Here is a 27825-nt window from a genome sequence, read left to right on the forward strand (position 1 = left end):
TTTCCTAACCTTTGCAATTGTTTGTGCACTGACTTGGTAGACTAATATGATATTATAATAATCTGAAACAGAATGTGGTTTCCATATTGACTCCAAAATACTGATATTTAATAAATCTGAAAAATAAACTAATTGAAATTATTTTTATTTTATTTTCATCTCAATTTCTAATATAAGGCTATAAATTAGAGCTTTGAATCTAACAAGATTATTCTATTACTATTTAATTTTTATTTGACTCTGAAATAAGTTTAAACTGTTAATGTTTTAACACAACTACAGCACTAATATATAAGAATATATGACTTCTACTACCCATGAAGTTCTAGGGCCACTATTTTGTAGTGATAAAGTAACATTTTTGAATATCAATAAATATAAGAAATTAACACATGACTCCCAGGGTTTTCTCTTTTCCTTCTTCACCTCTGTTGTATTATAAGTATTAGCCACTCATCACCTGTTGGGATTTAAATATCAATTCGTTTTAGATTGTCTCAGACTCATGGTACTTTCTCAGACTTTTAGATATTTTGACTATTATTTAAAAGCTATGGCTCAGCCGGCGTATCTCAGTAGTTGAGCATCGACCCATGAACCAAGAGATCACCGTTGGGTTCCTGGTCAGGGCACATGCCCGGGTTGGGGGCTTGATCCTTAGTAGGGGGCATGCAGGAAACAGCCAATCAATTGGTGTTTCTATCTCTCTCTCTCTCCCTTCCCCTTCCTCTCTCTGAAATCAATAAAAACATATATTTTTTTAAAAAAGCTAAATTTTTTGTTTTTGTTGTTCTGTTTTTAACGAAATAATGGCAGAGGATATGGAATGTTTATCAGGATAGTTGCCATCTATGAGTACAGCTCTTCAGGGAAATCTAGATTAAAAATAAATAAGCAGAGGCAAAGCTTTTACATTCCTACTAGAAAGCTATGATTTAATGAAATGAGGTTCCTGGAATTTAAAGATTAGATAAAAATAGAAGCTGCTTGTCAGCAGCTTCCAGCATAGTGCTAATTGCGCAGGTGGGCCACACACTCCAGCTGGGTTGTTCCGTCCCTCAGGACCTATTTGCAACCTGCCACACACAGGTCTTTTTATATTAAGCAGCAGTTTATATCATATGCCTGTGCAGATATACAGTATCAAATGTCTTCATGTACCAACATATTTTCCTCTGTGACAATGAAATTAACAGCAGATGTTTTAAGTAAGTCTTTTTATTAGTTTGTTGGGATTTGGCATTTAGATATATTTCTTTTTCCTTTAATTTATTAGAAAATGTTTCTGATAGACAATAACATAAAAGTAATTTAACAAACCTCTATGAATCCAACACCAAAGTATGAAAAAAGGTGTTACAAATATTGGCCAAACCTTTCTGTACCTCTCCCCAGTAGTCTTCTCCTGACCACGGCTTCAAAAGTAAATGTCTTCAGGAAATTTGTTTTGGGTTTTGTTTGTTTGTTTTTTGGATATGACACCAAAAACATAAACAAAACAAAACCAAAACAAAACAAAAAACTAAATAATTTCTGCACAGCAAAGGAAACAATGACTTAAAAAGGTAACCTACAGAATGGGAGAAAATATTTGCAAATCATATATCTGATACGGGGTTAATATAGAAAATATATAAAGAATTCATACTACTCAATAACAGAAAAGGAAATAATACAAGTGCAAAAATGGGCAAAGGACAAAAATAGACATTTTTCCAAAGAAGACATCCAAATGACCAACTGGTACATGAAAAGATTCTCAGTGTCACTAATCATTAGGGAAATGCAAATTAAAACCACAATGAGATATCATCTTGTACCCTTTATAATGGCTGATATTAAAAAGACAAAAGATAACAAGTGCTGGTGAGGACTTGAGTGAAAGGAAACTCTTGTGCATTATTGGTTGGAATGTAAGTTGGTACAGACATTATAGAAAACAATAGGGCAATTTCTTAAAAAAACAAAAATAAATCTACCATCAGATCCAGCAATTTCACTTCTGGGTATATAGCTGAAGGGAAAGAAATTACTATCTTGAAGCGATGTGTGCACTCCCATGGTCTTTGCAAAATAGCCAAGACGGAGAAACAACCTAAGTGTTCCTGGACAGATGAATAGGTAGATATTGAAATTATGGTATATATAGTTATTTATGCTAGAATTTACTCAGCTATTAAAAAAGGAAACCTTGCCATTTGGGACAACATGAATGAACATGGAGAGTATTATGCTAATTGAAATAAGCCAGACAGAGAAACACAGTGTACAGTATCATTTATATGTGGGCTACTTTTTTAAATGCTGATAATTTTAGAAAGAAGGAGTAAAATGGTAGTTGCCAGGTGTTGGGGAAAGGGAAAATCGGGAGATGTAGGTCAATGGAAAAACCTTCAGTTTAAGATAAATAAGCTCTGAGGTTCTAATGTACAGCATAGTCACTACATTTAATAATGCCATATCGTATACTTGAAAGTTGATGAGAGATCTTAAGTATTGTCACCACAAAAACAAAACAAATAACAACAATTAACCATGTGGTATGGTGAATGTGTTGATTATCTTGATTTTAGTAATCATTCCACAATGTATGTATGTATATATATAAATGGTGTGTGAATATATATAAATATATCCCATTGTACACTTTAAATACCTACAATATGTGTCAATAATGTTTTTAAAGATAGAGTTGTAAACATAGTGGCCTAGGCCTCACTCAGCTTTCAGTTAAAATTAGGCTGATATTATGATAGCTGTTACCACCTACCTGCCTAAGAAGGAATGAAAATCAAATATTCTACTTATTTTAGGGAGATCTTAATTGGGGAACACATCTTTTTAAAAAGGCAATTAACTTAGGATTTTGGCTCTGATTTCATGTAATCACATTTGCTTGAAAATGCTGTCATATGCACCACAGCCATCATCCTAGAGACCTCCATGACCCTGCAAGTTGAGGATGTTAGTAGGGGAAGCTAGGCGTGAATTTTGGTCACCTCAAATGGGATGATACGTGTAAAGAACTTAAACATCGCTTGTCAACTAATAACTGTTATAAGTGCTTTTCTTTCCTCTGCCTCTTTCTCCCTCCTTCCTCCTTTCTCCTTCCCAATTTCTTTCCCTCTCCTTCTTTCTTATTCCACTTATTTTATTTTTAGTCCCTAAGCTTCAGTCATCGTTTTATAAACCATTGTAATGAATCTCTGCCTCCTGGGAAGGGCACCAAGTGTGTTCATGCTTAGACTCTGTGCTGTTGACGTCTGTTGTGCCTACCTTCCTCTTTAAACCCCTGGTTGCCTGAGCCCAGGATATCTTATATTAGTTTAGGCTTTTCTCGGATACCTGGCTATAAGTCTTTATATTTTCTAAGTGCAGAGTATAGTGTGTTTTTTGTACAAAGTATATTCTCAATAATAAATGTTATTTATTGGTAGCCTCTGTAAAATTTTTATTACTAGAAAAGCATACTATACTCAAGATCACTGGATTTTTAAAAAGCAAACCATTAGGTTCCTATAACAATATTACTTTTGGTCTATTTACAGACTTAATAAATTTCAAATCCAAATTTATTGAGGGATAAACATAAAATGAAAAGAATTCTAATTTAAATGTCTGCAATTTAAATCATACTACTTCACTAATTTCCATATCAAAATCATTAATTAGTGATTTATATTTATATTCATTCCAAATTATTTAATTAGTGGTTTGTTAGGAAAATCATCATTATTTTTCACAATCTAAAAACACACTGCAAAAACTGTTATAATAATTGGCATGTTTATTTAATTTATAGGGCTTTTTAACAAATAGCTTCAGCTATAATATTTAAGTGGGCATAAATTTTCTATTGGAGATGGGAGAGAACTTTCTTGAATATATTTTTATATAATCCTCATATCTAAAGAAGTATACAGTTGAATGCTTAATTATTCACAGTTTCTCCCAAAGGCTTAAAAATTTACAATTCTGTCTTTGCACAGCCTAATACTTGTTCCCCAACAAATTATTTTACCACCCTTTAATACTTTATTTTATTTTATTTTATTTATTACCATTTATCCCCTCTATGTGCTCTTCCACCTCTAGCCACCCGCTCATCCCTGCAGTCACCACGCTGTTGTCCATGTCCATGAATTCCCTTTTTTTTGAGCGAAAAAGAGAGAGAGAAAGAGAGATACTGTCCTTTAATTCTTAGTTCAAGGAACATTTCACTGTGAATTCTTCCTTTATCCCACACTCAGCATAGACAATCGCTCTTCCCATTCTTGTTTCCACGTCACCCTGTAAATTATTTATCATTATTTTGTAATTAATAGCTATCAGTGTCTCCAATTAGAATTTGAAATTCTGAGATAGAAATTCATGTTATCCATAATTAATTCCTGCCTCGTAGCACAGTGCTGGCCATGTATATTCCAAGCAAACCTATATTCAAGAAGTGAGTAGTTTGCCTGTCAACACCTTATTAAAATAGTAACATGATCATAAGAATATAAATACTTTCTATTACATTTTAAACTTCTTTAAAATATAAAAATAAGATAAATGGATAAAGGATCTGAAAGACAATGTGTATTATCAGTTTTCAAAATGCAGTCTCTCCTTTTTAAGAAAAAATCATAACATATCAAGAATTAAGAATTTATTTTAAATGTTTCCAAATTTATGCCAGACATCCTTCAAAATGGAATATTTTGTACACTGCATAGATAAAATTGTCAAAAGTTATTTTTTCATTGATTTTATTGAATTTTCATTCTATTTCAAATGTATAACCTCAGAAATGTAGCCTATCAACATTTATTTTAGATTTTTCCCATATTTCAACTCAAAGTCTGATAATATAAAACAATAATGCTATAAGAAAGACCTACAGAATTCCCATTTTTATCTTAAGATTATATGTTAGGTAAAAAGATATTTATTTTTTTCCTAGAATTTTTAAATCCTCAAATCTATATGCATTGCAAATGAGTAAATAATTTTTACTTTATTATGGAGAGGAGGATTCATATATGTGTGTATCACATATGAGATTTTTAATTTCCCTTTGATTATTTTAATTATCTACTATGTTTATGAGTCTTTGTACTGTTTTCTAGCTAACATAAATCATTACCTAATTCCTACTTCTACAAGGTACTTTTTCTCCCCTGGATGTTCATAATTTGTTTACTTAATTAAATGCTGCTCACCTTTTAAAATCCAGTTTGTTTATGTCTTTCATAAGCCCATCAACCAAAGATGTCCTTTGTGACACTTTGGACAAATTCTTATTGATTGTATTTGACACACTACATAGTGATTGTTTTTGCATATGTTTTATCCATTTAACTGGAACACGTACACACTCCTGGATAAAAACAATTCAGACCAAAAAATGTATCTGATGATTACAATTAAATATAAATGATAAATAGAATTATAAACATCCCATAAAATCATTGATTTTATTTTAAATGTAAATACAAATAAATTTACATCATAAAACTTGTAAACTTATTTAAAATTAGAATATATATGTAATAAAACATTATAGATATTATGGAATATAAAACGGAGTCAGTGAGTACATTCAGTTCTAGTTTGAGATTCCTTTTTAAAAGTTTAGTGCATGTCTCTTTCCCATCCCAACTTTACAATCGCCACTCTGCACTGCTGCTGCACATTTTGCTGTGTTGTCTTGCCGTGCACTCGTGAACTGGTGATTTTATTCATGCTGCATGTTCTGCATAGAATCCCCTCCTTCCCTTTGCTCTAGAGGTCAACTGCTTCTTACATTCTCACCCCCTCTCTGTGTCTTTCCGGGTTCTCCACATTCGTGAAGCTTCCCTTCCCTTGCCTAAGTTAACAAAAAATGATTTGTTCCCTTGATTGTGTTCTCTTGATTTTATAAATAACTTCACTATTGAATGCCATATTTGATTTCAAATATTTCATGTGTGTGCCTGTCCCTCCACCAGGCAGTTACATTCTGGCGTGCAGAGACTTGGTTGTGCACAGTGCCTACTCTCTTGAAGATACTCTGTTAGAAACTGTGGATATACAGTTGAGACTGCGAAGTCCCTTGCTCAAGGAACGTACATTCCAGTGAAGGGAACATACAATCCACAAATAAATATCTATTATTTCTGGAAGTAGTAATTCTGCTGAGAATGAATGAAAAGTTAAGAAAATAAATAATAACTAGTGAGGGGCTGTTTTATTTTATAATTAATTTTAAAAAATATATCTTTATTGATTTCAGAGAGAGGAAAGGAGAGGGAGAGAGAGAGATAGAAACATCAATGATGAGAGTCATTGATCGGCTGCCTCCTGCACGCCCCCGACTGGGGATCGAGCCCACAACCCAGGCATGTGCCCTAACTGGGCATTGAACCCCGATTGTCTGGATCCTAGGTTGACGCTCAGCCGCTAAGCTATACCTGGCCGGGCTGGGGGGCTGTTTTAGATGGAATGGTTAAAGTTGAGGCTTTTTGCAGCCATGAAAATGGATCAAGGACATGGTACAAATTACAAGCAAAACCATTTTAAATAAACACTAAGAAGACTGTGATTACACTAAGTAGACTGAAAAAAATTCATCATTACAGTTTTCTGAAAATACATTTATATCTCCAAGATTTAAGAGGCTAGATTTACTGCTTTATGGTTGCCAATATCTCCTATTTTCCAAGCATTTTATGATGAAATAGGCACAGAAAAGTATGTTTTTGAGAAAGTGTTTGCCTGTGTGTGTGTGTGTGTTTGGAGGGCCCGGGGGGAATAGCTCATATATTCTTGGGCATGCATGCATCAGAATGGCATAGATTTATTACAAATAGTGATGGGGTGGCTCTACTGAAATAGTCTCCTATTCCCAACTTTTGTGAATTTAGAATCTATGTTACTTAATAGTTCTAATAAATATAAAAACTTTCATTTTTTTTTAATTTCATCACCTAGAGCATGGAAATCTTAAATATATATTGAACATGGCTATTTCACAGCAAATTCACACTTTGCAATTTTTGTGTGGTAGTATTTGTCTAGCAAACAGTAATTACATCAAAGAGAAGGGAAGACTTCTGAGAAGTAATTTAAACTAGGCAGACTTCTAAAATTAGTAACCTTTACCTTTATGTATGTTTGCTACCACATTTTATATATATGTTCATTATTCATTCATAAATTTTTTTAAAACAAGGAGTATTGATGGCTATTACTTGTTTGAGGTTGATGTCTTTTCCTTAAAGTGATTTAAGGTTTAAAGTATGGAATGGGAGGACAATTCACGGATGGTTTAATGTGTGTAACTCAGTGCTGTGTTGGTGGAGATGATGAACTTAGCATTCAGGTGGTTACTTCTCTTCCTAGGGAGCATGTGCTTTTTAGTGAGAAAAAAAGAAACCAGGTAAACTATATTTGAAGATATTATGGTCAGATATCTAGTTTTAATATTTGATCCTAAGACATCAATTATTATGTTATCATAATCATCAGATTCTAATAAATGTAATGCCATAAATCCAAATACTAGATATTAAAAAATTCTTAATAATATCTTCCAGAATGAAAACATTCTACCAACTTAAAGGATTAGCAACCTGTGCATTGATGATACTTGACTAGACTTTAGTTTGACCACCACATCAGTCTAAAAACAACTGTACCTCAACTGACTTAATTTTACATTGGGTTACCTAAGTTCCATTTATTATGTTGTTTTTAAAAAATATTTAAGAGATCTTATACAATTATGTGTTTCCTTGTATTCATTCTTCTGCCCAGATTGTCTTTGCTAATCTTTACCATATTGTTTGCAAGAATCTATTTGCTCATTTCTATTGAGCTGGATTTCATGGACTCTATTTGTGTAATTAATATAGCACTTTGGAATTCTTCCAAGAAATTATATGGTACAAAGCCAAACATGAATGATTTACTATTATTTAGCTTTGGTACCCCACCAAAATATATTTCTTTTTTAGACAAGATCACTCTATCAGGAAGTTTTTATAAGGAGTATTAAAATTGACTTATACCAAGAGAGTGGCACTCTGCTCTTACAAACAAGAACTAAGTTTTCTTGATACAAGAATATTTAAAAAATATATCATGTGGACAGGGTAAGAAATCTTTCTGATCACTTGGAGTTCTCAATTAAATGTTCACCATTTTTCCTTAATATTTCTTCACTTTAAAATTTACATTTAAAACCATTTGTCAACTAAAATTGTGGAAAACATATATTGCCAAGTGAATAATGCAACATAGTCATAGAAGCAAGTTAAAAAATATATTACCTTCAAAATCCTAAATTATGAATATATCCTCCTACTAGCAGGGCTCTAATACAAGTTTGGCAGTAAATGGAGTAGTTTGTCCTTGTTTTCTTCTTACTTTACAAGTCTGTTCCCATCCTTCCCAGTCCAATAAATTAATAACTAATTTATCTTCTTTAAGTGCATTCTTCTTAAACATTTCTAGTTTGTAGGATATTTAAGGATATTTTCATTGGTAATTTTTAAGTATATAAAATATGTAAGTAGAGAATTGGATTTTAAGAAACAAATAAAATGTAATATCAATTAGTGTTAAGCCTACTTGACTATAGTTTAAATATGGCTGAAATTCACATCGCTACAAATTTAAGATGGCAAAACTTAGGCTTTTAACAATACCAAGCTGTTCTTCTACTCACCTACTCCCACAACAAACAAACAAACAAACAAAACAGTGCATTTAACATCTATTTTTATCTCTTCAGATTTCTGACAAACCATTCTATACCACTCTGCCAACTTTCCTTCTATTACATAAAGAAAATAAATCACAGACTGAACATGTTTAATTCAGCATATCAAAGCTACAAACCTGCATTTCTGACCACACTTTCCTGTGCCCACCTGTTATATTAGAGGAACTGGTTCTCCTGTCTAAAGTTTGCCTCACTTAGGTTCTGTATCACATCTATCATTTCAATACTCTTGTAAAATCAGTCATATCATTTCTCCTTTTTATCATAATCCTCCCAATTTTTACTATGTATCCCCTATCATTTAGACATTCTCAATTCTCAGAAATATAAATAATATATTATAACACTAAGCAAAATAAAACAAAAGACAAATAAACAAATACAAACATACCCCCCTCCCCATGGACTTGACTTTACTCTCTAGCTACACACCATCCCAGGCCTTCCTTTCCTCATGATGTTTCTCCCATTTCATTTTTACCACTTCATATATTTATCAATCACCCTATCCTTCCATGAAAAACTTTAATTTTACTTTCAAGTCCATAATACCACCCAAAATGTGTTTTCTTTAAAATCAATGATTCTGTTGATTTCAGTCTATCTAATGGGCATTGTTTTAGACATAATTGTACTTAACCTGTCAGAAGAATTCTATACTATTGAAAATTTCCCTCTTACATAATATATCCCCTGGGATTTCATGATTCCATTCTCACCTGGGTTTTCTCCTATAACTTGTGTATTATTTCATTCTTTTAGTAGGCTGATTCAATTTCTATTTTTCTTATATTATTTTCAATACTCAGTTCTAGATAATTCAACTCTACCATATATTCTCCAGAAAGAGTACTAATAATTTATACAAAAGCTAGTTTATTTCTAAATTGGTACATCTTGTTGAGATATCACCCATGAGTTCTAGACATTTTAATCATCTGCCTACTTTGCATCCTCAGAATGGTATTCAAAATAAAATCAAAGTCAAATATCAAACCTATGAAAATTCCAGGCTCTTTATCTATTAAGAGGCAGAGTAGACAAAAACAAATTTAAGTAAGCAACTAGAAGGATGGAAGTAAGGGACCATCAGAAGTTCAGTTTGGGATATGACAAGGTAGGCTGTTATTAGTTGTCCAATCAGAGATATCAAAACTACAGTTGATTATATGAGTCTGAAGTTTAATGGTTAAGATCTGCTAGAGATATAAATATGAGAGTTCTTAGAAGGATGACATTCAGGTCCGGAATTACTGGATAAGATCACCATAGGAATGAGGTATATGGAAGAAAAATAAAGGCTTGATGTCTAGGAAACTCATATTTAGGAACTGAGACTATGAGGAGAAATCAATAAAGAAGATGAAATGGGTGGCCAGACAACAAAGAAAAATTCATAGAGTGAAACAGAACTAGAAAGCAAGTAAAGAAGGGGTGTTTCTTTTCAGCCATCTTCCTCATCATAGTTAGAGGTAACCCCATCCTTCTAAGGGCTCAGACCTTTGAAATCATTCTTTCTTATTCTTTATGACATACCGAACATATATTCTATCAGAAAATCTTTCCAGCTCTAACAGGTATTCCAACTCCACTGCTACCCACTGCTCTATGCCACTATCGCCTCCCACCTACATTGCTACAACATCCTTTTTAGTGGCCCTTCTAATTTTGAACTTGTCGTGTTTGACCAGTTCTCAATAGCCACAATGACTCTACTTGAATGTTATCCTGAGAAGAAACTTTCAGTGTTTCCTCAGCTCTCAGTGTAAAAAAACAAAGATCTAACAAATGTTCCAAGTGCTAGTTTCTCTGCCTCTATTTCCTTCCTGATTACATTTCCTACTAACCCTCCCTGACTCAGTCCAGCCCAGTCATACTGGTCTCCTTGGTATTTTTGATGATGCTAAGAACTCCTGTACCTCAGGAAATGTGCAGTTTTCTCTCCTAGAACATGTTTTTCCCAGATGTATGCTTGGAGCATCCTCTCATCTCATTCAGAATTTTATTCAAAAATCATTGTATTGTTGTATATCTATCTAAAATTGCAGTCACTCACTACAAAATGAGCACATTTTTTTCTAAATACACAGATCATGTATCATAGAAATGTATACTTGAAACCTATATAATTTTATTAACCAGTGCCACCTCAGTAAATGTAATTAAAAACACACACATATTACCATTTATGCAGTTTGTTTCATAATGACATATTTTTTCTGTTTTGTTCATCTTTTATATCCTATCACCTGGAGTAGTGTCTGGCACATAAAAGTGATCTATACATATCTGTTGAAAAAATAAATGACTGAATAAATAATGGCAAATAGAATGGCAAAAGAGGAGGAGACAGAGTTTTTCATTAACAAATATCTTTTTGAAAAATGTAAGCCTGCTTATCCTATAATTATGAAAGAATATGTACTTTAAAAACAAGTAATTTATATTTATATTTTCATTTAAATGAACAACAGAGACTCCAAATTAAAAATAAACTCAATTAATTAACAAAGGACAGAACAGCATTCAAGCACAAAGCCTGGATGAATCAGGATAAGAGAATTAGAACACAACAGTGTTAAAGTCTCATAGACACATACACTGTGTTATCCAGTCCAATAAATATATATTTGTCCATATACATTTTCTCAAAATCTGACTCTGGGGTTAATGCTTACAGCAAAATAAATTTTTTATATTTTATTATGTGTGTAAATTTTACCAACATTTGTTGTCATTAATGCAGTTCTGCAGTTCAGTGTGTGTGTGTGTGTGTGTGTGTGTGTGTGTGCGCGTGTGTACCTATGTGTATGTACCTATAGAAACACATTTCAAAGTTATTTTTAGTTTAAGACCCTGAAACTTTTAGACAGAGTAAACTGTGCATGAATATTAATGGAGAAGTCATAGAGTGCACAATTTCTACTTAAAAACTGAAAGCAAGCTAATTCTTTTGGAGTTGCCTGGTAACTAACAAGGAGTATGTCAAATTGAAAGACAGGTCTGACTGAAGCAGCCTTTGAATAAGTAATAGAATTGTTGTCAACTTTAGCCTTAGAGAAGTGAGATAGGGACCGATTCTAAGTTAAATCGAAGGAAAGAGGGTTGAAATGTCCTTTGTGTTTTTTAGTGAATTCTCCACTGTTTGCTCGTAAACTTTTTTTCCTCACCAACAATTTATGATTAATGTGGAGATGTTGAAAGCAAATTTTGAAGACATCATTCATAATATGTTTGAATTAAATGGAATAGCCTAAGGCTATTGAGAGGAATGACAAGTTATTTTTTATTCATTAAACATTTGTTCATTTATTTATAAATTCATATTCATATAATGTGTTGGTTTCTTAGAGAAATTTATATCCACTAGGAATGATTACTACTCTAATAAAAGATTTGGCATAAGTATTTATTAAGGTGAGAATTGTATTACAATGACTCCTGGGTATATGTACAAGAAAACATTTAGACAAGTCTTTAGTTATATGATACTTTATATCAGGCTATTGAACACATACTTACAGATTTTGATCTATTTCTGTTTTAATTCCAGCAGGAAAAAAATCAAGAAAGTTCAAGAATCAAAGGTAAGGAATGATTGTTTTAAGATTACAGTCTCATAAGTTCATGTAAGCATAGGAGAAGAAATATAAAAGGTTTGATGCTACTTTGAAAATATAGTTAAATTTGAGAAAACAGTGAGAATTAATCTTCAGTGTGGTTTTCAAGTCATTCTGAGACCTTTGGGGAAATAGTAACACAATTTTCTATGTGTTCCCTGAATTGTTTTCATGGAATTCCTCCACCAAGCATTGCCCATAAGAGTTGATGTTCTGTCACATCCATGATTTAGCAGATTAACTTTTTCTAATATACCTCATGGAGAACCAATTATTTAGTTACTGCTGTCTCATTTTATTTTCTATGAAAAAGCAAGAAAGTGTTTACTTCTATATTAAAAGCAGTGATAGCTTTTTGTGCAGCATAGTCAACTCTAGTCAGACATAGGGAGACTTTTCTCCCCATAAAGACTTGTTAAGTTTTGAAGTTTGCTCATTGAGATAATAAATGACTCTAGGGAGATTGTAATCTTACCACATTATTTGTGTTGTTTTCCAGCAAACAACAGCATGGCTTGTTATATTATATGTGAAATTATTACACTTATTCTCAAAACACTCATATTAACTTAAAGTTTATGCTTTTGTGTTGCAAAAGGGAATTTCTCTTTCCAGATGTGCTGAATGGTGTGCATTTAAATGCTATAAGCATTGTAAGTGTACTGAGTGCACACCTTCCTTCCCATGAAAGGTCCTAGCGTTTCAGGTTAATCTTAAATCATATTTATAATTCTATTATAGTTGAAATAAGTTTAGTAAAGCTTTCTTCTTGATGTTTTATTGCCTTGGAGTACATAAATCATACCAATAGAATAGTAGAAATTATTTTCCAACTGCTGTTTAGGAACATGTTTTCTTTTATAATGTAATAAAAAATTTAAGATGATGCATGGCACTGCTTTCACTGTTACTGGCTGACACATGGCTCAGAACTGTCACTCCATGGCTTCTAGACTACTGAATTCTAAGTAAGTCAGAGATGCAAGGTTACATCAGGACTTGTCACTTAGCTCTGCTTAGAACTCTGCATTTTTTACTATTTTTGGGAATCGTCTGGAATGTTATCTACTTGAAATTATGGATAATACATTAAAATGTTTTTAAATATAATATTAAGAGAAAAAAAGTTAAACCATAGAATCCATATTTTTCTCATTGGTTGATGGCAGAAATTCTGAAAATGAAATATTGTACCTTTCTTGGTAACTAATTATTGAAATGTAAGCTATGTCTTCATGTGATGTTAGTAACCAATTCTCAGCTAAGAAATCTCTGGACTTTCTGCCTAATTGGTAATCTCATTTGCCAGATCTTGTTTATTACATTATCAGGTCTGCATGCAAAGGACGTCTTTAATCTTCTAATTTCCTGCATTCTATGCCCATTTCTGCTGTGGCAACAATCTCAACCTCATGATACTCATGACCTGAAATTACATTAACACACAAAGCACTCCAATGAAAGCCGATCCCTCTTTCCTCTGTGCCCATAGAGATGTATATTGAAATGTTTTGAACTTGCAGTTCTATCTCTCATTGACTAATTATTTGACATTCACACATGCTTTTAGTTTATTATTATTTTGAAATACCATAAAAATTCATATTTTTGTATATTCTAAGGCTATATTTACATGGAATTTACCGGACAAAACGAATTTTGGTTCATTAGTTAATATGCTATTGGATTCTCGATTGATTTTTGTGTTTAGATTGCCTATTGTCAAATTAGTTAAAAGCTTAATCCATTTCATGCTCAGTTTTGAGGTGTACAGTAGTTTGATGTCCTTCCTTAAAGTTTTGTTGAAGAAAATAGCAGGGAAATGAGGACAGTCCGGCAGTTTGGAAAAGAGGTTCAACTCTTGAGGACACCGCATTTCACACTGCTCTTCAGCAACATTCCAGATAGGTTAAAATAGTCTACATCGTGCTTTTGAAATCCACTGAGAATTTAAAAATATGATTAGGAAATAACTTCCTTTGAAGAACAGTTCTAACACAAGGAGAACAACAGATCTATTCTTCTCTCCCAATAGTGTTCAGGGGAGTTTTTAATTCTTTTATATTTAAGTTTATTCTTTTATATTTAAGATCACCATTCTAGAATACTCAGTGATGAAATAATAAGTTTTTGGAGAAATAGCTTAAAAATTCTGTCACTGTAGTTGAGTATTTAATTTTCCAAAATAGTTTCCACTCTTTACTACACTCAGAAGAATCATATCACTGTGGAGAGTGTGGATACGGCTACACTGGACCAAGCTCCAATGTCTCAGCTTTACCTGCTTTGTTGAAGGAAGGTTATTTGACACACCCAGTAGCTTTCATCCCACAATTTTTCCCTTCTCGCTTTTCAAGTGGATACTCTTCACTCTTTCCATTCAGAAGTGATAAAAATAAAGTACATTCCCCTTTCATTCCTAGTTCTATTTTGAGTAAGTCTCTAATAATGAGGTCAGGAACAGTGAGTGGATAGGAACGAACTGTCACATTCTTTCTAAAAGCCATTGGACATATTACACTAACATATGAAAATGTGTGAAACTAAACGGTAATAATCATGTATATGAGCCCTCTCTGAGACTCTCTGTTGAATTGTTTCATGTCTTTATGTTTAGGAAATAAGTATACTGGTACAATAAGTAATACTTGAAATGGAGATTCTTAGTATTAGATGAAACTCAGAGTCACTATATTTTTAGTGGATTACAATGTCATACACTATGAATGTTAGGGTCTTTGGTATTTCAGTTTATAAAGATTTTATTGAGGCAAACAATTGTTTGTAAAATTTATAAAAAATGTGGGTTTTGCCTATCATATTCAATAGTTATAATCCTTAGGAAGTCCAGGTACCTAAAAGACAAGAAAATTACCTCTAGAAAATGTCATCCAAAGGATTGATAGTTTTGTTTCTTTGTTTGCTATTGGTGAACAGTAATTCTAAATAAACCCAGACAAGTGTACTTATGGTAGATTTGTGATAATTATTCTTAAAAAAGAATTAAATGTTGCTAAAGAATTTGAGGGAGTGATAATTATTTTAGATAAAGTCTTGATAGCAATTGCATTATATCAGAACAATTCTATTCTTACTCTATTTATTAAAAACACACTTTGTAAGTTAAATGAAGGGAAAATGTATTCTATGAATGGTTAGTGATTACCTTGAAGCAAAAAAATGCCAATATCACATATGCACAACTTAATAATATATGATGGGCTAGTATCCCTTTAATTCTGAGTATGAGTACCTCAAGTATTTCAATCCATTTTACTATACAGCTAACTTAACAATATGAGTAGAAATTCATTATTGAGTAATCAATTAAAAATGTAATGCTCAATTATTATGAACACATTGTGAGACTTCTTTTATTTTATTACCTAACATCTGTTTCATTTATGATCATCTATTGTTAAAATATGGGCACATTTCTTTTTGCAAGTGATGTTTTGCATATTTTTGTGGTAATATGAGTGAATTTTTGAAAAATAATACATAGATGCAAATTTTGTAAGTCACTAAATATAATACTACTTGGAAAGTAATTGTTACTTTGACAGACGTTCAGAAATATAACAGTTTATGTTCTAATGTAAAACTCCATATAAGAAAAATAAATTAATAGAAATATATTTACTGGACATAATCTAAATGATGTCTTCAAAGGATGTCTCAATAACTTTCAAGTAGTATAGATTTCATTGAAAGTAATAACATTTCTCTGAGAATTAAGTAATTAAGTAATAGTCATTCTCCATTTAAAAAAAAAATATTTTAAAAACGTGGTACAATTTTAGATAATTTTGGTGCATGTCCTCATGCCACAGAAAACAGGAAGACAAACATCCTTCTCTACCTAATGATGCTATTATCATCAACCAGAAGAGGGTTCAATAAGTATCTGATTGTGTTTTTCATTTATGCCAAGAAGGGCTCAATTTATATTCCGCACACACATCATTGTTCTCCCCCCATTTGTACATACTCTCTGGTTTTCCAAAGGATACCAATAAATCACCTCATCCAGTGGGTCAGTTACAGGAGTGGGCAAAGGGGGTTTACAGTTGTTCGTATGGAAAAAGAAATGCTGGTTATGATTATTACAATAAATTTAATTGTTTCTCATACTCACAACTGCAAACCTACTTTTGCCAACCCTTGCATTTTGGTTTCTGGGTGATTAATTTTGAAGCTCACTTTGCCCACCAGGAGGCAGTACTATCTAAAAAAAAATCAAGGCATAATAGGTTTGGTGATTTGGGGAAAACACCCCAGAATAACTAGATTTAATTTTTTCTCTGAATAAATAATAATTTAATGATGTGTGTAATACCAAATGAATATTGTTCATTGTCTTTTCTTTACATAATTCAATTGTCTTTTACCTGCACACTAACAGCTCAACATTGATCTTCCTTTCAGTCACCAATACAGAATATATTTATTCTACATTTTTAACGGAGCTAAATTGTTTCCAAAATAAGTTTTTTAAAAAAATTTCACTGTCTCCTGAAACAGTTGAAAATTATGTTTTAAAAAATGTCAATATTAACCAAAATGTGTTTGATGGCTTTATTTACTATTTAATTTGACAAAAATACCATCACTCACTTGCACTGGTTAGCCTTTGTGAAAGAGCAGCTCTTGAAATGATCATATGAAAATTACATTTTTTGTCACAAGTCTCTGTTTTTTCTGCCAATGAAAAATTAAATGGCTTATCAGCCACCTGCCCCTTTTTTTGTTAATCCTCACCTAAGGATATTTTTTCCCATTGATTTTTAGAGTGGGAGAGAGAGAAGAATCAATGTGAGAGAGACACACTGATTGGTTGCCTCCCACACTCTAACCACTGAGCAACATTGGCTAGGGTAGTTTTCCCCTTTTGCTTTGTGCCTCCAGGCCCTTCAACATAAAATTTGACTATAATGCCCTAGTCAAATTTGGCTCAGTGGTTAGAATATTGGCCTGCAGACGAAAAGGTCTCGGGTTTGATTCTGGCCAAGGGCATGTACGTAGGTTGCAGGCTCGATCCCTGTCCCTGGTCTGGATTTGTGCAGGAGGCAGCCAATTGATGTGTCTCTCTCATATCGATGTTTCTCTCTCTCTCTTCCACTCTCTCTGAAAAACAATGGAAAAAATATCCTTGGGTGAGAATTAAAAAAAAAAAGGGGCTATATTAAAGAAAATATATTTAGTTGTTTTTTTAAAATAAGTATTTCTGCCTTTTTAACCAAGTTCTTAAATTAATATTTAATAATGGTACTTAAGTATTTTGTAAGTTAGTTGAAATATTTGAAATATGAAGGATATAAATTTTATGTAATAAGGATATGTAACTCTGTGAGCATTAGTATATTTAGTGACTTCTATGAGGTGAAGTAGATGTACATTTGTTTGTCCAACTCTGATGAATTAGTTAACTTGCAGTTTCACCTATTACATCAAAGATAAAATAATTTCACTTTTAAATCATTGTAAGATTCATTTTATACTTTAAACTTATTATATGGGTAACACATTTTTAAATTATTTAGATGATTAGATGTAAATGTTTTTACTGGAAAATAATTATATTCTAAAATAGATCTCATTGTTTCTTTAATTATTGGTGCTTGGAACCCTTATCCATTGGACATTGGAAAATAAGGGCAAACTCTGGTCAAATATAGACTGATATTGCAAAAAGTCCATCACATCGTCTAGTGACGCTTATATTTCCTTCATTAAACGTGCCCCTTGTATTTGACCAAACATCTCTGCACCTCCATTATCCCTCTTTCAGGAAATAGCTGTTCTCGTTCCAAGCACGAGAGTTACAAGATCCACATTCCGAGAAGCACTGATTGATATAACACTTCTCAAGATATTTCAGTTATTTACCCTCCACTTAAAGAGGACTCAATCTCCTTTTCTCACCTATGATATGAATATAATATACCCCAAAATGTTGTTTTAAAGATTAAATAAGTTAAAGTATATGGCCCTTCTGAATAGAACAAAAACTTTTGCTTTATGTGAATTCTTATTTCAGTATGTTTTGAAGTGAATGCCACAGTTTTTAATACATCCATTGTAGGACCATATTTACAAAAAAATAAGCTTTAATTTCATGAAATGTTAATATTAGAGGTCAAGACACGCTGGCTCTATGCTGCCTCATTATTTTGCATAATTCTAGGTTATAATCCACATTATTTCCCAAACTTGGAGACTTCTGACCTACTGATATTAAATACCTTCTAGCAGTCCTGTCATAATTGCTTTTAGACTCACATTCTTCTTACTACACTCCTATCATGATGTATGCAGCTCCACGGAGGAAACAATAGTACGATGTAGTGGACGCTGCATTGAACACAAGCATATGGAATATTAGCACACCTCAGTGTACTAATATCCTTATCTGAATAAAATTTGTGCAATTATAGTTCCTTCTCGATAGGTTTGTTTAGTGATTAGACAAGTGATTAAAAGCAGAGAACTTAGCAAGAATTGTGCAGGGTCTGATACTTTACTCTCTTCACAGTCTAACAAGTGAGTCTCATAGTTGTCCGGGTGCTGGGAAAGGACCTGAGGCTCCAGTGTCAGAGACAAGCACGGTTTTATTACCATAGCTGCGGTGTAAGGGGTGCACCAGCATTTGTGGCGATTCCCACAGCGTGATGGGAAGGGGCCAGATGATACCTGCCTATGCAGCATTTTGCATTATAAGAGAGGCCCACTCCCCTCCACCCTGCTTAGTTTAAGAAACACAAATGTTTTATAATGAACAGGAAACACATTGGCCCTGTAAAGAGAACTTTTCTTTATTACACTTGACGGTAAACATATTTGCCTTTTGCTCCAGAAGGAGGAAATCTTTCTATCTTCCAAAGATATTAATTATACAGAATTTCTAAAAAGAGAGCCTGGGATAAAAAATTAAAAAAAAAAAAAAAAGGCAGTCAGTGTTTCTTCTCTTAAGACAGGCAGAAATGCAAGAAACCTGTAGAGAATTGTCTCTCAGAGCACTTAGCACAGTTGGGGCACAAAAAATACCTACTCAATTAACATTTATAATTGTCACCACCACTGCCACCGTCACCACAATCAGGAGCATCATTCAGAGAGTATTTTGTCCTAGGTTATCCTCAGGAGTGCAAGTGAAATAGAATAAAGCATCTGTAGGGTCCTCCTGTTCATGGCCTCTCTGTTCATGTCTCATGGAATGGAAGATGTTTCTAAATTTGCTTCTAAGGTAAGAGGGCTATATAAACATACAGCATATAAATAGATGCATAGAGAAAGACATAATTTCTCTCTTTCTATAATGTTAATGTGTGGCCATTTAAAAAGTCAAATAAATTCAGAGAGTTAAAAGAATAATTGCATTAATTCACAATTTCTGTGTAATTAATAAGTGCCAAGCTCTATGTAAGGCACTTCACTTGATTTATCTTGATTTTACATATATGAATATTTAACATTTATGTGTACTTCTTTATTTCCAGTTCTTCTGTTAAGTGCTTCCTATGTATTATCTTATATAACCCTTAGAAAAATTTTATATTCCAATCAGAGCAAATTTTTCTGTCAATCTATTTACAGAGGTGAGCACAGTAGGTTTTCCATTGTTTATATGAAAATTAATACAATAATTAATAAATAATAATCCAAGAATAAACTTTGTTTTTTGTGTACTCATAACTGTAACCTACTTTTGCTAACCCCTTTATATTGGCCATCATTACCGTTTCGGTACATGTGAATTAAAAATATTTTGTATATACATATATTTCTGCAAAAAAAACCCCAAATGTTCAGCATTCTTCTCTTGGAAGTGTTAATGGGCATCTTTGTTTCTCAAATATTTGCAATCACTTTGCAGTGAATACTGTGAATCGGTTCACTCAACAACCATTTCAAACATCAATTAGCATGGTTTCTTTTTATAGACTTTTTACCAAGCCTAGGCATTTAAAAGCTACATTCCCCAGGTTCCCTTGCAGTTAGACTTCAGGATATGTTTCAAATGTTTCCTATCAGATTCAAGGAAGCATGACCTTGTATGAAATTCTTATTGGAGAACAACTACAGTTTGGGGGAAAGAAATTTTTCTTTCATGGAATAATAGCAAAGACAGTGGAGATCTGAATCCAACAGCTGGGGTGACAGGTTCCTTGTGTCGTTGGTCCTGATAATGGTGGAAGCAGTAAGCTCTCATATTCCAGTTCTGTGGCCGGGTTTTAGTTGTTTCTAAGAGCTCAGTATACAGCCCTTTTCTTCAGTCCTGTGAGTTACTTTCTATTTCTTTTAATAGGTCTCCTTTACTTAAATAGTGCACATTCTATTGTTTGTAGCAAAAAGCCTTCCTTGATTAGTGCATCCACCCATTCTGGGATAGCACAGCTAGGGATCTGGTATGGGAAAAGTAAGCAGCCAAGGGATTTATTAGAGACCTTTGTCGCAGACCTTTGGGAAAGAATCCAGGAGGCAAGCCCGCCTGCAAGGCTGATGCAGACAATGACATCAGGAGGCACTGGTGTTAGGCTTAAGCTACAGAGCAAACACAGGTGTTGTTCAGCCGCCTGTTATAACTATGAGGCCCTGTCTATCTTGCCAGCACAGCAGTCAAAAATTCTTAAGTCAGATACAGTGATAGTTCACACAGTCAGTTATTCAAACTTTTGTGTTGAACATCAATTATGTTTCAAACACAATTCTAGACATTGGAGATATAGTAGTGGACTCGACAGGAAAAATATTCTGCCTTCTGGGATCTTAGACTGAAGCTCCTAGAAAATCTGCCCACACCACAGGATACCAGCTGTTTACCAAAAACATGGAGCACACTCAGCCTTTCTTCTTTGTTCCTCCTTAAACTGTCCTTCAGCTCCTGTCTGAAATGTAGGGTGAGACACTAATACCAGAGGGTGGTGGAAGCGGGAGAGTTAACAGAAACTGATCAATTAAAATCAACATGAGCTCTGGCTGGCGTGCTCAGTGGTTAGAGCACAGGCCAGTGCATCTCAGAGTTGCAAGTTCAATTCCTGGTCAAGGGCATGTACCTGGGCTGCTGATCTGCTCTGCAGAGGCAGCCAGTCCATGTGTCTATCCCACATCAATGTTTCTCTCTCTCTCCCCCTCCCCCTTCCACTCTCTCTGAAAAGCAGTGGAAAATATATCCTCAAGTGAGGATTAACAAAAAATCAAAGCAATGTGAGAAGAGGATCAGCTTCCTCTCCGAGAGGTTAAACTGCGGCTACCTCTAAATTACCAGAGCTTCAAACCTTACAAAAGAATTAATTCCCGATTTTGCAAAATATGTGCCCCTAAACCTCTTTCCAGGGGTTCAGAATCATGGAGATTAGATGGTAATTTTCAGGAAGTAATTCTCAGAGAAACCTACCAGGAAAGGACTTCATGTCATGTATTGTCCCTCTTTGGTCTTCATTGGCAGTTTTTCCTCTCAGGGAAATGAAGCGAAATGCTTTAACAGGATGATTAAGAACACAGGGTTCCAGGTGAAGGTTTACTTCAAGACATTATCTGTACTTATCTTGGTTTTCTATGTGGTAATCTTACTTCTTTATTATGCAAAATGCTATCCTCTCACAGGCATGGTAGAACATTATTATTCCATTATAATTTTTAATAAATGGTGTCTTAAGTTTCTCCTTATTATCTGATAATATTATATTATCATATAATATACTATATATTGTGTAAATGATGTAATTAATACAATCACAATATTAAGTGATTATATGTGACTTATTTTCTGTTTATGTATTTGTTTTATGTTGTTTGTGTTGTAAAAGCTTACAAGAAGAGCTAATACTTACCAACCTCTTGCCATGTACCACACATGTATTTATTTACTTTATTTCTTCAGCTTAGTATATCTTTTAAAAAGCTGAGAAGGAGGCACAATTTTATAGGTAAGGAAAATGAATCTTGAAGGTTAAGTAACTCACCCAAGATTATACAGCTAATAAATGCTTGAAGCTAAATTTAAAATAAGCTTACTGCTTTCACTTGGACTTGTCATTTTCAAAATTATCTGTATGCATCCTAGTGCATGTAAAATACAGTGAAATATTTCTATTTTTGGATAAGTTTACAGATGAGAGTATATTCACTGTTTGGAACTGCATAGTAACAAATGTAAATGACATTGTGTCCACTGCAAAATGGAAACGTTCTGCCACCTCAAAAATTGAATAAATAGGTTAGTTATTTAAATGTCTGAGTCAAAGTGAAAAAATTCATGCTTCATAGCTAATGAAAATGAGAACAGTTTAAAAAAAATTAAGTGAGAGGAAAAACTTAAACCTTTGCCCTAAAATAAATAACTTAATTGCTCTGTGATTTAAACAAGTGAAATATTAAATTTATTTACTTCAATATCAATTGTAAAGTAAAATAAATAAAATTAAAACTTTATATTAAGTCTTATGAAGGGCCTGATAAAGCCATAATCACTTGTTTCAACCAGCGAAGGGCACAAGATAAATATGTGACAAAAAAGCATAATTTTTAATTGAAATGCTTTTTTGAAACTTATTTAATGGGAAATAACTCCATTATTTTCTGCCTGGTTACACAGAGGAAAATAGTCATGGATGAGTTAAGCTGCCTGGGTTAAATACTAGCTTTGGCATTCATAAGCCATGTGACTTGTAGGCAAGTTATCATTAATTTGAGCCATAATTTTCTCTTCTCTAAGTGAGAGACAACCAATAACACCCATGTAATTGAGCTGTTGTGAGGATTAACTATGATTACATGTAGAAGGGTTTGGAAGAGATTCAGTACATAGTTAATAGTGCAAACTGTCAACTTGAATAATATTACTATATTTTACTTAGTGATTTGACATTTGAAGTAAGGTTTGGGGAATTGTTTAATAACTATACTATGAGTTATCCATAAGATATGTATATTAAGGGGGATATCTTTCAATATCAATATTATTGACAGCAGTAAACTTAATCACCTATTTTTATAAATATTGGGTTTAAGTTTGACTAAACAAATTTACCTGAAGTTCATTTTGTTCCACAATAGAAGTGGTTGGTTTTATCCATGGCTCCATATTGTGAGTTTATACACAGGGCATGAGTCTCATGACCCTAGTTAATCATGACCTAAATATGCAGTGCTATTTATCCAAATTGGAAAAATATCTATAAATCATACATTTTTTCATTTGTTTATAATTTTGGTATTTTAAAATGTTTTTCTTGTCAGGGTCAAATATGATAATGAATGTGATAATACATATATGAGAAATACTTAGCACAGTATCTGGAATTTCACAGGTATTCAAAGAATGTTAATTAAATGTAAATCAAATTTCTGTTTATGAATATATCTAGATATTCGTATAAGTACACATATATGTGCTCATATTATATATAATCTTAAATATTATATATAATTCATAATAGTTTCTATAAACATACATAAGTAAAATATAGTTAAAATAACTATATATCTTCATACATATATGCTTAGATATGTAAAGATATAAAATTAAATTACTTTCCACCTTTTAAAAAGCTACTATGTTTATAAAACACACAACTAGTTTATTTATGGTTAAAAGATTAGTTATCCTGTTTTTGTATCTCTTTTAAGATGCCTTGTTCATAACAGGTGCATTGGCACGTGCATTGTTAATAAAAGGTATTTAAAAATATTTGTGAATAAGTGAAGAATAATCTAGAATACATATTTAGTTACAAAATGCCATCATACTTTCACATGAAAGCATTTAATGAAGTCCATGAAGAATTATTTAGACTGTTGCCAAGTAGAAATGTGAAACATTGTCTTTTCTCAAAATGAATTATTTCACCAGTGTTCTATATTTAAACAATAGCAAAGACATTCCCTTTAAGTCATCTTTTTATATGTATAATTTAGAAATACAATGTGAAGTCTATTATTAATTTTTACATTTATTGCCATACATGGATTCTTTATTTAATAGGAAGAATTGAGCTTTGCAAATGTAGAAGCATATATTTTCATTATGAATTTAAAAGTGAATTGGTATCTGGAGCATATGTTTTGTTTAGATAAATTTTTAATGAGTAACATACATAAATTGTGATCAGTGCAAACTTTTTATTTTATAAGAAGATTTAAGGATTATGCATGTATTACCAAAGTTCCATTTTCTCCAGTTGAGGAAAAATGTGTGCCATATTGTAAAAATACCAAATTTTAGATTGAGAGAGAAAAGTTTTTTTAATGCTGACTTACAAAGTCAATTTTACAGTCCAGAATAATTCAAGTAACATGATTAAAGGGCTAGAGAAGCAACAGTAAGAAGTTTTTTAAGTTTTTGATTAGGATAAAGCTATTTGGAGATCAGTGGATTAACTACTGCAGCCATATAATATTACGTAGACAATGTAGACTTTTAACAGATTGTTTACTTGTTTCCATGTTTTGTTACTAAAAATATTATTAGTATGGAGTTGACAGGAATAATTAGTGAAGATTGCAGATCTAGACTGAAATGAAAGAAAGGAAACTTATAGCACCATCAAAATGTAGTATTGCTCGGCAGGGCATGGTTCAGGGGTTGAGCATGGACCTAGGATTCAGGAGATCGCTGTTTGATTCCCAGTCAGGGCACAGGCCTGGGAGACAGGCTCGAGCTGCAGTAGGGAGCAAGCAGGAGGCAGCCGATCAATAACGACTCTCATCATTGATGTTTCTCTCTCTTTCTCTCCCCACCTCCTCTCTCTGAAATCAATAAAGATATATTTAAAAAAAAAAAAAAAGAGGAAGAAGTATTAACTGCAGAGCCCTAAAAGAACAGGAACTGGCTCTAGGCTTATGTAGAATATTTTCTCAAGTTTTCTGGAGCTTGAGCAGGGACACTGAGCTAACAGATAGCCCTCTTTTTTCTTCTTCTTCTTTTTTTTTTAAATTAAAGAAATGTAAAACTACTAAACACAAAACACAGAGAAATTACAAGTAGACAAAAAATTATGATAAGCAGGCTTTAATATCAACATCAGTGAAGGGAGAAATACCTGAGCTGCGTTTATGGTTTCCAGGATGTACTAAAATATATAAGAGCATCTTATAATTATTCAAGAATTACTTTTACCCAGTATGCTGCAAAATAAGAAAACAATTATCTACAAATAAAGCAATGATTAAATTACTGTTTCCAATTAACTATATTAGGCATCACTAGAATTTCAGAAATTAAATGAAAAGCAATATTATAATAATGTAAAACCTATGCAGTTTGACCCAACCTACACCAACTTGCATAGTCTTGCTTAATACATGTTTTAAACAGGCCCAAATCTAAAATGCATGGGTCTTCGATCAACAGAACAAATAAAGCACTCCACCCATACACTTCAGTTTGCTTTCCTCTTTTTTTTTCTCCCATATATTTAGTTATCTCCTTTTACCCCTTGGGAATGTTTTTAAAAAACTCCCTGAGACTTGGCCCATGCATGTCCTGGAAGCAGGCCTAGGGCCATGGTTAGGGAATTCTAACAGTTTTAGGGAATTCTATTTTACAGTTTTTGTTGACTCAATCCTCTTTTGATCCTATTATGTTGACTTAGTAAGTGGTCTGCTAAACATATAAAAATAAATACCTAAAAAGTGCAGAAGATCATGTGTCTTCCAGTAGACCAATGTTGCCAGTGTTCTAAGATTAGCCTGCTTTAAACTCTCCGAAATGGCAATGGAAACCATACGTTGAGTCACAGTACCTCTGTTGCTTATCTAACATAACTTCCCCTTTACATGGTCATCTTTTAGGAAACAGGCATCTTTTATAATAGCTTTAGTGTGATGTAATAGAATTCAAAAATATCATGAGACAGGAAAAAAATGCTTTCACTTATATTTTAGAGCTCTGAGACTTCAGTGAAATCGGACAAAAATAAAAGCAGAGTCAGGTAGAGATGATGCAAAGAGTTTGGCTATTGTCTGGTCATTCTGGAAAGAACACCCTGGCAGATCATCTACCTGGTGACAGCATACAGCCCATCTGGCATCTGGTTTGCACACCACAGGTCCTATGATCTCAGTCACAGCAGGAGGAACCTGCACCGGTAAACACAGAGGCACTTGCAAAAGACTGACCTGAAGGGAAAATTACTAGAGAATAAGAGGAAAGAGAATTTTACCATCTTCATCCAGATTTCTTAAAACTTTGCTTTTAAACTATGTAACTAAATTATTAAGCCTATGTTCAAACTGCAGTGTAAGCTCCCTCCTTGGAAATTATCATGACCGTTATAAGAGTTCATGAAGTCACAAAGCCAGTGAGAATCAGGGCTACTGGTGTATGATGATTGGTGTAGATTGTTTCCCCAGAAGATGCTAAACTGGATCAGAAAAAATAGCTTGAACCTAAGACTACTTCTTCCAAACTGGAAAATCCATTTCAATTTTCTTTCACTTCCCAAATTATACCCAGCCATGTTGTGAACTATATTTTATCTAAAATTCTTTATCAAGATTATGTAGAATTATAAAAATACTCCAAAAAAGGAAAACCTCAAATATAATTATAAATCTCATTCTTATTTGAAGCCTGGGGAAGTCATTAAAGAAATTTAATCAGAAGACTAAATCCTCATATAAGTTAAAATCTAAAGACATTAAAATCCAAATGAATTAAAACTCAAAAAAATAATTATCTAGCCACTTGAAATCCAAAGTAAATAGAAATTTCCCCATTTCTTATTCTGGTCAGTGTGAGTCCTGTGGGATGTCAGAGCCTGGCTGTAATACAGATTCTTCTGCAGCAGCCACCTGGACATCTGTTTTACACTGGGTTGGTACGGTTCTCTCAAATCAGGGTCTCAGCTCAGTACCAGGTCTGATGTGCATCTCTTTTATAGAGTCCAAAGATTATTATAATCCATATTCTTATCCAAGAAATTTTGTAAAGAAGCTCATTTCTAGAACCCAGATGAAGGTATTCCACTTAGAATTATGTTTTCAGAGCCTAGGATTTAGTTTTGGCAAAGACAAAAACTAAACCTCAATGCTACTTGAACAAATGAGGCTGGGGAGTCAAAACACACCCTATTTCGGCCACTCTAGGATGCCAGCTATTCCATGCCCATTTCCCATATCTGTTAACTCTTGGAAGTAACTTCAACCAGAAAAATATTCTCATCAGGAGGTTATGGCACAGTATTTCCCAAAACTGGGAGAAAAGTAATCTCTTATGAACACTCTTTCCTTTCTCAGATAATGACTGTAGAGCTATGACCACCTTCTTCTGGAGTTTAAAATATTCAATACAGGAATAATACACAGATACAATATACGATAAGTATACAATAAAAACAGCTTTAGCAAGTCTTAATTTATGTATTTTCTTCCTCATCTAGCATATTAAAATCTTTTAATTTTCTGTCTTAACTGAATTTTTCTTAAAAATAGAGCCTTTGCAAAGGCTTATGT

At 33.1% G+C, this 27825-nt stretch overlaps 1 protein-coding gene across 1 annotated transcript in view; it reads left to right on the forward strand.

The window, feature by feature from the left end:
* Positions 1-27825, forward strand: part of FSTL5 (follistatin like 5) — a 491494-nt gene that overhangs the window by 76792 nt on the left and 386877 nt on the right. Inside the window, exon 3 of the mRNA XM_016200335.2 lies at positions 12303-12336. Coding sequence (XP_016055821.2) covers positions 12303-12336 — 34 coding nt within the window. The remainder of the gene's footprint in view (positions 1-12302; positions 12337-27825) is intronic.

The sequence above is a fragment of the Miniopterus natalensis genome, chromosome 4 (assembly GCF_054644295.1).
Source record: "Miniopterus natalensis isolate mMinNat1 chromosome 4, mMinNat1.hap1, whole genome shotgun sequence".
Taxonomy (NCBI): Eukaryota; Metazoa; Chordata; class Mammalia; order Chiroptera; family Miniopteridae; genus Miniopterus; species Miniopterus natalensis.